The sequence below is a fragment of the Pocillopora damicornis genome, chromosome 4, assembly GCF_964200805.1.
Source record: "Pocillopora damicornis chromosome 4, jaPocDami1.2, whole genome shotgun sequence".
In the NCBI taxonomy this organism is placed as follows: Eukaryota; Metazoa; Cnidaria; class Anthozoa; order Scleractinia; family Pocilloporidae; genus Pocillopora; species Pocillopora damicornis.
The window spans coordinates 25,122,787-25,136,986 of record NC_142673.1 but is presented as its reverse complement, the minus strand read 5'-3'; the positions used below and the strand labels follow the sequence as shown (position 1 = coordinate 25,136,986).

Genomic DNA, 14,200 nt, shown 5'->3' with positions numbered 1-14,200 from the left:
TACACGAATGGCACCATTTTTTTGCTACAAATCGCACCTTTTTCCCAGCTAATGAAAAACCTAAAACAACAACTAATCAGTTTTCAAGGCTTGTTTAAAGTAACCAATCAAACAAGAGGAAAATGAGAGATAACACTCGCAACTTTTTGAAAACCAGCTTAGTACTGGATCATAAAATTATTCGTACAGACAAGGAAATAATTGTATTTTAGCGCCTGAAATTTGCAATTTCAAAAATGGATGTAAGAAAGTGATAGTTGAACTTCGTGTTATGCGGTTTCAGTTGGTCTGAAATCATACTTGTGATTTCAAATTAAACTCGCGCTGTGCGCCCGTTCAATTTTGAAGTCACTCGTATCATTTTAGACCAAATAGCATTCCACTTCCATCAATTACCATTATGGACCGCTTAGCCGGTCTGTGTTTCAGAGTGATTCCATTTCAAATGATCGTGGGTTCCAGTTCACTGCACACTTTCCTGGAGACATCTTCGATTTTTGTTTTCAACGAGTGAAAATGCTATTTCTAAATAGTTCCTTGTTGGTGCCATAAACGCTGATTTAATTACTTTTTCACATATTTTTCTTTATTTGCGGTCGATCAGGCGGTTGCTAAATTTTGTTAGAAAGACATTGAAAAGCTATACTGATAAGATCGTCACGAAAGTCATCTACACGACTTTTAGTTTCAGCTAAAAACAAATTGAATTTCTCCGTCATATTTGTAGATGGTTGACTGTCCGATATCTACAAGTCTAAAAAATCCTGTGTAACAAGATGTCAACTCAGTAAAACATCTTGCCAGCCTGAAATATAAGAATAAGTTCTTCTATGGCTCTTCTCTCCCCTGGCGGAAGGAGAGAATCGTCTTGGGCGAGCTGTGGTTTTGCGTTGTCTGTTTGGTTTTGCGTCGTCACAGACAGGCACAGGACATCACTACAAATTCATCCATTTTCTTGAGAATGTAAGTGCTTTGCCCTGGTTCGCCGTTGAACAACAGGTCAATGGATCCTAATTCGCCTGGGACGCAGCAAGGTGAAGCTGGCGGGTTCGAGTCATGTTCATTTAAGAATAACTGTATCCGGGCGTGATTTGTTGTCTCTATGTTGACGTCAGCATTTTTGCATTTTCCTGCGCAGTAATACGCTGAGTACTTACTGGGGGCAATAATCCACTTATCCCACCCTAGGTCTTTAAAATGCACGCTCAGTTCGTGACGTCCACAAGGTCCTTTATGATTGGGGTGTAATGACCTGCGCATGCGCCTCGGTGGGTTAGCGATGGGTGTGAAATTGATGCCCAGTTTCGGGAAACTTTTCGACAGATCCGTGGTATGAATGAGAAGAAGCATTTCCAAACTAGACTTTATTTCTTTTGTCGCAAATCTGATTAAAGGTGACATCGTTGTGTCGCTGATGTTCACTTTGATTCCAGTGTTTCGATCTGGCTTTTCATTCCATTCATTAATGACGTCCAATGGTAATATAAAGTTTATCCAACCAACTGTCTCCATGGAGACAGTTTGAGATGACAACCTCTGTCCACTGTGAATGTCGAAGATGAAGACTGATGCTGTCGAGGTGAAATTTTCGTGGGGAAGTTTGAGAGGAAGTTTGTAAAGCTGAAGTTCAGCAAATGTCAGCACTTTCGTTCTTTGAAATGAAATATTGAATTTCAGATGCCTGTCGCTCTTGCCATCTGAGAAGATAAGAGAAACAAAATGACATATGCAACTTCCTCTAAGAGCAGTTGTAGACGTGATTAGTGGATTTTTATGTGGACTCCTTTTCGCATATAATATTTCATTATGAATAGATAATATCAAAGCGATGTCTAACCGTATAATAACCTATCCCCTCCTCCCCTCCCCCAAACCAGGCGGTATTTACGGAGGGATTGTTATCATGCCACTGCCAAATGATATGTCAGAATAGTCAGAAGAATAACAGGCAGAATAAGCTAGCGTTTAGCTTTCCTTAAATTAGGACAAAACAGTTGATAAGACGTCTAGATTTTAATCAATTTTTAATAATTTTATTTCCTGCCATGTTCAATATCGTCAGGGCATCATACCTCAATTAACACGAAACCACTTGAGAAACAAAATGGTTTTTAATGCGTTTGTAGATTATTATTTCATAACAATACCACCAGGCATAATCGACGGAAATCAAATTGATAGTAATCAATACTTGTTCTGCCTTTTATTTGTGGTACGTTCTCTTGGTTTTAAGCTTTGGTTTGTCAGACGATCGAATTACCTACTCTGCTCCAACCTCTTTTGTGCGAAAAAAGTGCATTGCTTAGCCTCCAGAATTTAATTGCAAGTCTTAATGTCAAATTCAGCAGGCACTGACTACCTTGCGTCCCTCAGCTAACCGTGACTCGCGAGTTCGAGAACTGGTGGGAACAACTAACTTTTAAGACAGTTTCTTCCTCAGCAATGATCGGTTGTAAACCCTTTTTTCCCCTTTCCAAGCAAGATTGGGAAAATTTTCACGAAGAAGTCGAAAGTGTTTCGCAAAGGACTTTGCAAACTTCATGAGTTCACAAGTTAGTTCATCTCTTAGCCACAAAGGACATCTACGGGCTAATTTTAGCATCAACCGAAGATCCAAACACGACATTGCGAAGAAGTGATGCTGTCACACCCAGATAAACTTATTTATGTGGTATTGAATAAAAGTTAAAGAAAAATTATCAGAGACCCAGATGGTTCGATTGCATAGAGTTTAGGTACAAAATCACGCGAAAAAAAGGTTAGTAAAGAAAACAGATACAGTATCTACACACAAACCCAAAAAATTAACAAGCGAGAAAAAGGTTTGTCATACGAAATTGAAAGGAAAAAGTACATCGGACGATCTTAAAGATTATAAGGGAAAATGCACTTTTGAAATTAGCTTGAGTTGTGTTCCGCAATGATAGTAAAACGGATGAGGCTGGAAGACAGCCTGTGGAAACATTAAGGTAGCCGTTATCTGGGCAAGCATTTTACCCCACTACCCCGCTCAGAGAATTGGCAGGTGAAAAGAGACCAGACTACAACACGTTTTAACATTTGGAATCAAAAAAATTTCGCACCGGTTACAAATCAACTCACCAATATCTGTGAAACCAAGCATAGTGTTTCCTTGGATGGGACCAAACATCTTAAGGAGACGTAACATATAATCTGCTGAATTTTCTGCTGACGTTGTGACTGAGTCATTGCTCGGTGGCCTGTCCCGACTTTGCATTCCGAACAATGACTTGAACGATTCGTCAGAATTCATTGCAGTACTTCTTTGAAGACAAGAAGCGAACACTGCGAAGAGTATTAAAAGAATTTGGGGCGACATGATAGTATCCAGCGAATTTGTCTTCTCAATGTAGCCAGATAAGAATCGTGATTTATATAGATGTTCATTGACTATCTCGTCAGCTAAAAAAAGCATCCTTTCCTTTGAGTGTAACCGATTGTTTTTTGTTTTGTCTTGGTCAAGTTTTGTGGGGGACTAACGGAAATGTGTTCACGATAAACTATCTATCTTATTAGATAGCATCACTAGGAAAGTATCCCGTGATAAAATGCAGGCCTAAGGTTTAGAGAGAAAAAGATGCCTTTTATGAGGAGCTTCTTGGCTCAGTGAATCAATTTGGTTGAATTTGAAGAAGTTTGAGAATTATCGGAGCAACAATGGCACTTTCTGTGGGTTTGGAAATGATATCGGTGTGCGTTAGCAGCGAAAATGCACAACCGCATACCAGGTTAAATTGTTCGTAATCATTTATCATTGGAACTCTATCGAAGGCTGGATCGCACAAATCATTCTTACATTGTTGTATTAAGATTCGACAGATTATAACACTTAAATTTCGTCCACGGCGGACAATGAAGTAATACAGTGGCGCAGATAGGTTTCTGTTTAAGGTAGAAGTGGTGTTGTGAAGTTAGCTTTGTCAAGAGGAAGGGTGGGGGGGAAGGGGGGGGGTGGGTTTATCCTCAACCTTGGTCGTCATTAAGAGAAATTCCGGATTATTTTCTGAAAAAGAGTGAGGAGGGGGGTTAAATACACTTTAAAATCCCCCCTTCCCTCATCATCTAAGATTGCAACGTCGGTATTTACACGAAACAGTAATTCTTTTATCTTCTTTTAAGTGTTCTCCTGACACATTCCCCCTCGGAGTTTGGAACACTTAAAATTCATCAAACCTTTTTCGGAAAGCTAGCATTGTTTCCGTTGTACTGTCAAATCGTTATCGCAAGTAATTAAAGGTTATTGACCTAAGAGAGCCAACAAACTGCGGTAAAAAAACTTGTACAGACCCGTGTATGGTACACAGATCGAATGCTTTCAACTTCATATCAAGAACAGGATGAAAAACTTGTTTAGGGTGCAATTTTGATATTTAATTTTGTCATCCGTCACAGAATTTCACTTTGAAAAGATGGCTCAGTTTAATTAGCTTATCAAATGTTTGCGTGAGAGATCAATCTACACAGTCTAGGGTTAGATCTTGAATTATTTTTATTTTACCGTAATTCGACCCACATACCAAACAGCACGACCGTCAAAACTCTTTTTTATCTTTCAGACCAACGTAGATTCGTTAGTTCAGCGTTTTCCTGAAAGACTTACGACGACTTGAACGACGATGTTCTTAGAAAGAGGTGTTCAAAACCTCCTCGGAGTATTATACTCCACATCAGAGTTCAGCTCCTCAGCCGATTCTATACCAATTTAAAAGGGAAAGGAACCTCTCTTGAACACCTTCAATTGAAAATTGGTAATTTTTTCAATAAACGCTACCAACGAAGGGGTTTTCGAGAATCCCCGTGGGAGCTTGATGAGAAGATCCATTCAGAATTCTTATCTTATCTTACCAGGAGAGAAAAATGAAAACCTACTCTAGGAAAACGTACCACAATAAAAATAAAAAAAAAATTTAAAAAAAAAGGCTGAATATTTTTAAGGTCTCTGCTTTATATGATCTGAAGGACGATGTGTGCTGAGTTCTTTCAAGACGATCAACCTTTTTTTTTTTTTTTAAAGAATTCCTCGGACTGGAGCAGAGACCCAACGCAGTGACGAATTGTTTTAAATTTGTGATTAATTTTTTTTTGGCGAGTCAAACCAGTCCTCCTCTGCGGGTGAAACAAGAATTCGCATTTCACGTGAATTACGTGAAATCACTTTCAATGTAGCGACGAAAATGAAATGATAAAGTCCACGACTAGACGACTATTAAACAAACAATTAATTTGATATAAAAATGATAATTAAAAAAAAAGACAATCATTTAATTCCTTCCGTGTTTTCAGACCCCCAGGTTAATTGTTTTTGTTTTTTCAAAATAATTTGAAAGCCTCTCTGGCTTCTCTGTGTATCTTTATAAAATAGGAAGGGGTTGGATGAAGCTGCGGCCAAAAGATAACCGAAAAAAGAACACTTCTCGATCCCATGGATCCTTGCATGCTTTCTGCGTTCTCCTAGAGGGATTCAGTCGAGGGCAATAAAAGGAACCCCCCTATTGGCAGCATTGTTGTTAGTATATAAATCCCTCGCCGCGAAGAAGAAGGTGGCTTTCCTGAAAGCCCAGCGTTAAGGAGAGACTGGACTTTCGTCAACAAGCGCTCGGAATGGCGACTTCAAATGTTGTAGTAAGTTTAGGGAACGAATTTAGTGCGTTATTGTGATAGAAATTTGACCATTCCATTAAAGACCTTTTTTCTAACAGCCCAAAATATATAGTGGCGTGATCGAAGAAGTGATCAAGAATGTGCGAGACAGTTTCTTGAACGAAGGGGTCGATGAACAAGTCCTTCAAGAATTAAAACAGGTAAGAGAGCGGTTAATGAGGCAGAGTAAACAAGAAAAGACAAATCTTCAAATTATCGTCTTCCTGTTGATGTTAAACAACGACTCAGTAGACAGCGCCATGATTCTTTCTTCACGAGAGTCGTCCACGAATGTGCGAAAACCTGTGACGCGCATAAATATTGACGAAGGAAAGATTCATCTAAATTTTGCTCCTGTTCCACATTCTGTGAAACATTAAAAATGTTTCAAAGAGTTAAAGGGAAAATTTCCAAGAAATTGTGATTTTTGTGTTCTTTTATTTGCTCGGTGATTCATTCACAGACTCAGCTGGGCTTTTTCCAGCTTTCTCTCACCATATGATCAATTTAACTCCCAAAGTGTGAATTGACGAATGCGCTCGTGCAGAAAGAAGCCTTCATTTTTAATCAAGCTTCACGAAAATTTATAATCCCCATCCTTTACCAATCCGATTGTTTGTCACAGTATTTGTACCGTTATTTTGGACGCCATTGTTATTCGTGTAGAGCAAGAATTGTCGAGTACTTGCAAAGAAGGGACTGTAGTGCTCAAGTACACAGACTGAGCAAAATGTGTCATAAGGCACTGGGTCAGAGTGGTTAGTTAATCGGGGAAGGGGTGACACAGTATTTCATCTGTACTTTCCCGAGTTAAAATTGGTTCTCAGACACTCTGGATATTCTGTAATTTTAATGAGAGAAAACCCCAGGAAAATGCTGAAATGGCATTTCAGGTTATTGAAATTTAACCAATTTGAGGGAGAACACATCCCCAAATCCTTCCCTTGATGCATGTTTTTTTTTTTTTTTTTTTTTTTGCATTTGACAGTATTTGGTCATGCCTGATCACTAAATAGACTTCCTTCTAAACTGAATTTTCTTATAACCCTTAGCCAAAAAAAATGTGAGATTTTGATTTTTTAGAACTGGTGTTACACTTTTGCCAGATGTCAAATGTGAGATGACTCCACAAGAAATGTAAACAAACTGATTGCCAAGATCTGTCTTGGAACAAATGGAAATTTTTTCCATATTTAAAAAATTCACTTGTCCAAGAGAGGAACCTTTAATTTTGATAAATTTACCATTTTTGTCAATGTCTAGGGAATTTGGGCTTGAAAGGGGGATAATAAATGAAGTCAGAATCTTGTCAATGTCTAGGAAATTTGGGCTGGATTAGGGTTATGAATGAAGTCAGAATCTTGAAAAAAATTAACACTTAAGTTTGATTTAGATATGAGATCTGCATTTTCACCAATTATTTGCTAAACTTGGATGGCTTGAATGCCAAGCTAACTGGCTTGCATAATAAATGATCCAAGATCACTGATTTGTATGATTTCACACTTTGAGTCAAACAGCACTCTTTTATATACTGATGTAAATCAATTTGTCCTATTAGTAGAAGAGTACTTGTAGATTATTCAAATGAATAACAAAATCCATTATTTCAATTATGAACTGAAGAAGATAAACACCTTCAAAGCAAATAGAAAGGTCAATATTCAGATATTTTACATCAAATCTTGCTCTATACTAATAAAATTTGTTGGGACCTCACTGTAATTTTATTGAAAAGAGAGAGATAGGATCCCTTTTCAAATACTGCATTTTCAACAATGAGTTAATGACTAACTTTCATTTCTTTAGATTTGGGAAAGTAAGCTCCTTCAGTCGAGAGCTGTAGATTGGATGCCAGCAGAGGGTCACCAGGTGACCAGACCACACCAGTACACTTACCCTCATGGTCCACCTATTACCCGGCAAGTTCAGGAACCTAGAGAAGGTATGATCATTATAGGTCTGACTATCAGGGGAAGGAAAATTTTTAGAGTGCATGTGACCTTACCTTCTACCTCTTTGAAAAAGGATCATTTGAAATGTCTCATGTATGTGAAGCTTATTTCAGGATGCATATCTATTATGAACATAGCAATGGGTTACATGTAGTTTGCAGAAGAGTTCTCTTTAAGGCAGTGGTAGAGCATGGCAAAGCTGAATCAGAAGCCGTGGAGTTCAATTCCTTGTGTTTTCTTTGTCCATTCTCATGACCATATGATTAACCCTTTCACTCCAAACATCTTGTTAGTAATTCTCCCTACTGTCTGCTACACAAACCTTATGAAGTTTGTTTGGAGAATTTGGTATTGGATCAAACAATAATCCCCTTAATTGACCTTTTTCTTCATTATCATCTCTTGTCTGCAAAATATTGTTTTGATGTTGGTAGGAGAAATCCACCTTGGTTATTCATGGGAATTATAGGGATAACATCTTTTGTCTTGTCATTCCTGAGCTCACAGTAAATCTTTTTTCTTTTTCTTATGCCTATTTGTGGTGGAGACAAGACAAATGTGGGTGTCTTGTGCATGTGGATTCAAGGTTTTTCTCATTTTGTTGAATAACTACAATTTAAATAAACAGACCTCATTAATTGTTGTTTATAACTTTTGATTTTTATAGTAAATATTGCTCCTGCAGCTGTAACTGTACCTGAAGCTGCAACTCCCCAGCAAGCAGCCAGTGGACACACAGCTATATTGTACCCATCAACTCATGCTCATGCACTTAGTCAAATGGTATGAGAAGCAGTGTTTGTTGAATGTGCAATGGATTTTTTAAGTATATATGATCATTATATATATATATATATTTTTTTTTTTTTCAAAGAACAAAGCTATTACACTTCTGCAGATGTGATCAATAAATGCGAGTTGTCATCAATTTTTTCTAAGTTTTCACCGATCCTCTGCTTCATCAGAGTGGTGATGCTCATGGGGACTCAGAATTTTTTTTTGTCTTATACTGGTGATAAGAGGAAAAACACCTTTCCCCTCCTCTTCATCTATTCCTGTTGCAAAAGAGGGTAGTTTCCATTGTGATAAATGAAAGAGAGCACCTCTCCATATTTTTTGTGTTTTTGCCTCTTACAAAAATGTACAGGTATTTAGGTGATTTCTGTTATACATGCCTTGGTTATAAGTCAGGTTAATATCATTGTTTACTTTAGACAGCTGCAGCTTCAGCAGCAACAATGGCCATTCCTGAAAACCTGTCCCAAATTCAGCAAGCTAGTACATATGGTGAGCTTGTTGGACACATTATTATTATTATTATTAATATTACTATTAGTATTGATTTTGCTAATGGTAATGAAACAACAGATGTACATGTACAATACATTCTGTGCAATGTACACAGTGTAGCATGGGGTCATGGAAAATTATGAAAGGCGTGGAATTGTACAATAACATTGTCCTGCTCAGAGGTTCATGGAATTTGTGCTTGGGTTATTTGAACTCTTTGAAAATGAAAGAAATATGATATTTTTTAGAAAAACTTTAGGAAAATTGTCGTCATTACTTAATCATTTTCATCTGACTTTGGGCATAACATCTGCATCTTACAACCTGTAGGGTCATTGATAGTCACTGAATATTATTTTATAATTTTGAAATAGTACAAAACTTTTAAAATGTGTTTAGTTGTAGACCACATTTTTTTATTCTTTATTTTATTTGTACTTCAAACAGTATATCCCACCGTAAGGACAATACACTCAACACCACAAGTTGGAAACCTTCAACAGCAAGTTATAAATGCTACACAACCTCGCACAATTACTGGAACTCAACAAGTCATTCATGCACAACCCCAAACTGCAATTGTCCATGGCGCTCAGACATCTGCAGCCAGAGTCCCACAGCAGGTTATCCAAATGGCTCAGTTACCGACAGGAAATAAACATGTTAGTAGAGAGCTACTGTTATTAGTAAAACCTTTAAGAGGCACTACCTTGTTAGGGTGACTCCTTGGAGGGGGGTGGGGGTGGTTGTGTAGTCTAGTTTCAGGACTAGGAGTCCAAGGGAGGATTGCAAGGGCATTGCCTTGTGCATGTACATTTGCTCATTTTTCTTTACTGCTTTACTTCCCTCCACCCCCTCCTTCAACTTTTTTTTGTATTTGTACTGAGGTTGGCAGTGGGTCCATTGTGAAGGTGACCTCCTTGTTGCCAGGAAGATTGCTGCTCTTCTCTGTCACTACCTTAGTGGCACCTACCTTCCAATACTATAAATGAAGCATTTTAACTTGTATGTCCCTATACAACAAACCCTATGAACCCTCTCACCCATAAGATCAAAATTTTAAATTCTCTGCACTTTCTGTCATATATTTCTTTTGATTTTTGCTTTGAGAATTGCTAAATCAAACAATATCCTTAAGTTGATATTTTTGTCTCTTCTCAACTTATTTCTGCTGAAAATGTATTGATACTTGAAAGAAAAATTTTCCTCTGGGACTAAAAGGGTTAGATTTCCCCTTAACCTCACTGTGCACAAACACACGTATACCTATAGACGAAACTTATGGATTACTCTACCATTTGTAGTTTTATACAAAAAATTAACAAACACTTAAAAAAAATAGAGGAAGATACTTATCATCTTGTCACAAGCGTAGAGCAATAAAAACCTCTGAGTTCCCAGAGTCTTTGTGGCTTAGTGGTAGAGCATCGGAGCGTGGAATCCGAAGGTTTGAGGTTCGATTCCTTGTGAGGACTCGGAATTTTTTCTTTGTACCACGCTCGTGACAAGACGATAAAAATCTTTCCCTGTATCTCTACCGAGCTCAAAAATTACCATCTCTCTTGTTCTATTTAAACCAAACAAAATTATTTCATCTCTTTTTTTTAATCCTTTTCTTTTCTACAATGAATTTATTTGAAAAATATATTTGATATCTGCTTTTCAGCCTTCAGGGGTACCAGTCATTCAAGTTGATGGGGCTAATGATAGTGACAGTGATGATGATGACGACGACGATGATGATGACGACGACGAAGACAAAAAAGACAAATCTCAAGATGGAGGAGAAGAAGGAGCTGAATTAGAAGTTTGTACAATTTATTAGGGATTATACATGTATAAATTTCCAGTGCAGTCGGTTGTAATCCAATTGTGTGGGGCTAGTTAGTGTCTGTGTATGTGCGCTAGGTGCACCTGCTAGGCAAGTGAGAGGTTTAAACGGACATGTAAGTGTATTAGTGCTACGGAAACAGGGTTGACCGACATTTATTTAAACCGTTAGTCCCTAAGAGTGGCTAGCATCCAATTTCTCCTCACTCTACCTCCATTGAATCCAACAACAAGGTCATAAGAACAAATGAAGTTCTTGATTGTTTTAATAAATGATCCTACATGTTTTAGTACAGTGTGGAGAACACAGTGGAGACTGTGGATACTGATGTTGAGGCGTGAAGTGTTAGTTGGTCTTGTAACGTTTTTATGACCATTCAAAGTGTTTTTGGTGTGCGGTAAACTTGTTAATTTGACAGAGTTTCTATTACCTAACATGTTCTATATCATACACACTGGAGACTGATGTAGTGGTATCGTGGGTGATTCTACTAGCATCTGCTTCAAGTTATACTCAGAGTCTCTCTGTTAGGCTTTAATGCAAGACAGCAACCTGTAACCCTAACAATCTCTCTTCACCTAAAACTACGAACTGGATCAGTTCAGCGACTAGAAAACATGTACACACAGGCGCTCGTTTGGTATTAGCCTGTGAGGGGGTCCATATTAATGGCACTGCAGGACGCGCGGTTCCCCGCCCGCGGGAAAATTCGAGACAAGTCAGGGAGAGGTTTGCTGAGGGTTTTGCTTCAATATTAGTGCTAGACCCCCCTGCAGACCTCTGGCTGACTCGCTTTGCTCAAGGCGTCTTACTTTCTCGCAGGCGAGAAAACGCTCGCGCGGAAGCACTTCTTCCAAAGGCCTGGGCCTAGGAGAAGTTAGTATGGAAGGGTATGATAAACGCACTAATAAATGTTCTCGCGTTGGAATCTGCCGTTGTATTTATCACGTAATTCTGTTTCTCTCTTTTCACTGGAGTAATTTTGAAAGTCAAGCAAAATACTTAAAGATTACTTCTGTTAGTATTTTGCGGAAATAATTTATATTCTTAATGTGAAATCTTTAAATTTTAGGACGAGGATCCTCTTAATTCAGATGATGACGTGTCTGATGATGATCCTACGGACTTGTTTGACACAGATAACGTTGTCGTGTGTCAGTTTGACAAGGCAAGTGCGTGTTCACGAACAGTCTAGTCTGCAATACTGAAAATTTTATCTCGTGAGTGTCCCCTGTCTGAGATACCACGAGCTTTCTCTCTGGGATATGCGGTTAAGTCTAGACTCCGTCTTTTCTAGGACAGCGTCCGCTTAACAGGCTGTATTCTTGTAAACATCACTCTTTAGTTCTGATCCGATTCCTTCACGGGAAAGAGAAACCCTCCAAAAATTTCCCTCGCTCTCAACGCAGGCTTCGTAGCTCAGTTGGTAGTAACCACCCAACTAGTATCAGAGAGGGACAGGTTCGAATCTCGTCGAGGCCGAATTTTTCCAGGTTACTTTCCTATAATTGCTGAAACTGCAGTCCAGCTGCAATGATCATTTCTTTGCTTGACTTTATGATTCCTTACTTTTAGATTGCGCGCTCGCGAAACAAGTGGAAGTTCCACCTGAAAGACGGAATTATGAATCTGAAAGGAAAGGACTACGTGTTCCAAAAGGCAAATGGCGAAGCAGAATGGTAGCCTATATGATGGGCGTTAGTTATCATTAATTGTTAAAAAGGATCAAAAGTGTAAAAATAGAAGAGAAAAATTTTTAAGAGATTCCAATAACATGAAAACTCGTTCAATCATTTCTGTTCCATTTGACATCTGAATTGATGGCTCGTTTACATTGTCGTCTGAACGTGTGTGAGTGGAAATTATGCAAACATTATGAATTTGTGTTTTGTTCATGTTCTTGTACACTTAGTCTACACTACTCAATTGTTAAAGGACGCCTGCTGCTTAAGATCTCCATGCTGTTTGGATTTTCGCAGCAAACAAAAGTAAAAGCTTATTCTTAAGAGGAGAATCGTTATTTGTAAAAATTGTAACGTCATCATATCGATATCTTTGAGACAGCGAGAAAAATCACCGCCATTGTGAAAGAAACTATCAAATATTGATTCGGTGAGAAAGAAAAACACCTGCATGGAAAAGAAAATAATCCAAAAAGAAACGAGAAAGTTAAGGATGGAGACGATTTACTTGGACTGTGGATGACGACTTTGACAAACTTGGGCTTGAGCGAGTGAGAGGTCACGGGAAGAGAGAGAGCCTCTGAAGGAGGATGGAGGAATTTAGGATACTAGAGACTAGTTTTAAAATGTCCCTAACCATGATTTAAAGTCATCGTTATAAAAAAGATATGTCTATAGATATGTGTAGTTAAACAAAAATAAATGATGAACAATAGAGGCCATCGTTTCATTCGGGGAAGGTAACTTGGAGAATTAATTTCAGTTAATACGCTGCATCCTCCGGAGCTAGCGACTTGTCTCTGACGTGCTAATGATTAGTTCACACGTGGTGCTCCTCCTCTCTCAGGATTCAAGAGGGAGGGCTTTCTATGACTCAATTAAAATGTGTGAAATCCCTCGAGCAGATTGGCAGAATCGGCTAAGAGAGATCCAGCCTGGTTGCGTAAGTGCGAATATCGAACTTGTTTGTGAAGATGGAGGAATTAGCCCTTTTCTGCCGTCAGGCCGATTTTAGCGACCGGAGAGGCCAGTTCAAGGGAAGTCTGGGGGAAACCTCCTCTTCTTCCCCCCCCCCCCCCCCAAGAGAATTTTGGAATCCTGTGAGACCGGAGAAGAAAAGTTCATCAGGCGAGTGCCTTGCTAACACTTTTTTTTCCCAGAAAGAGCACAATGTTCGTCAAGTAGTTGCATAAGTATAGATGGAGATTGTTTCAGTTCAGGGTTGAGGAGATAGAGACGCTTTGTTTGAAGGCTTTTTAAAATTGGCCACATCCTTCGGTCGGCGACTTAACGAGATGCGTTAGTCAGGGAAATGAAACAAACCGGTAATTTCTGACGTTTGAGTATCATGGGAACAAATTAGTCAGAAATAAATATTCCGACAGCATCAAGTAAAGAGGTTCGCGTGGCATCATGGAAGTTTCAGATTGTATACTTAATCCTAAATTAAAAAATAAAAAACGAGACAATTCTAAGTAAAAAAAAGACTGGCACGTTCTAAATAAACTTTTCTGATTGCATGTATCGTGTGACTGTAGTCAGAATGTACACATGCAGTATTTAGCATCATAGCACTGGAGAGGGAAGTCTCGAATCACGCGCCAGTTGCCTTTTCGCGCTTTTCTGGTATTTGCCTTCGCTCGACATAGAAGGCAAGAACGATATCACCTGTTAAGCAGGTCACAGATTTCCTCCTGACATGGAACAAAATAACGCACCCTTTGAATCAAGTACTTCTTGCCCAGGAATCCCAAGACTCAATCGAGCATGACACAAAAATA

At 38.7% G+C, this 14,200-nt stretch overlaps 2 protein-coding genes across 4 annotated transcripts; one reads left to right on the top strand and one right to left on the bottom strand.

Annotated features, from left to right (window-relative positions):
• Positions 1–78: 78 nt before the first annotated feature.
• Positions 79–3,426, bottom strand: LOC113683424 (protein decapentaplegic). Its single transcript, XM_027200666.2, has 2 exons — positions 3,103–3,426; positions 79–1,697 (listed from the first exon to the last, which is right to left on the bottom strand). Exons 1-2 carry the CDS (start codon positions 3,338–3,340, stop codon positions 913–915), a joined length of 1,023 nt encoding a protein of 340 aa, XP_027056467.2. The 5' UTR covers positions 3,341–3,426; the 3' UTR covers positions 79–912.
• A 1,937-nt stretch (positions 3,427–5,363) lies between these two features.
• On the top strand, positions 5,364–13,136 carry LOC113683540 (transcription initiation factor IIA subunit 1). Of its 3 annotated transcripts, none has more exons than XM_027200789.2 (9): positions 5,364–5,643; positions 5,721–5,822; positions 7,471–7,606; positions 8,284–8,399; positions 8,831–8,903; positions 9,354–9,568; positions 10,573–10,713; positions 11,810–11,905; positions 12,313–13,136. In XM_027200789.2, exons 1-9 carry the CDS (start codon positions 5,623–5,625, stop codon positions 12,418–12,420), a joined length of 1,008 nt encoding a protein of 335 aa, XP_027056590.2. In that variant the 5' UTR covers positions 5,364–5,622; the 3' UTR covers positions 12,421–13,136. The 3 variants fall into 3 exon arrangements, with proteins under 3 accessions (XP_027056590.2, XP_089061863.1, XP_027056591.2); XM_089205737.1 differs by having other exon boundaries at positions 5,367–5,643; positions 8,831–8,891; XM_027200790.2 differs by having other exon boundaries at positions 5,369–5,643; positions 8,302–8,399.
• The last annotated feature ends 1,064 nt before the right edge of the window (positions 13,137–14,200 follow it).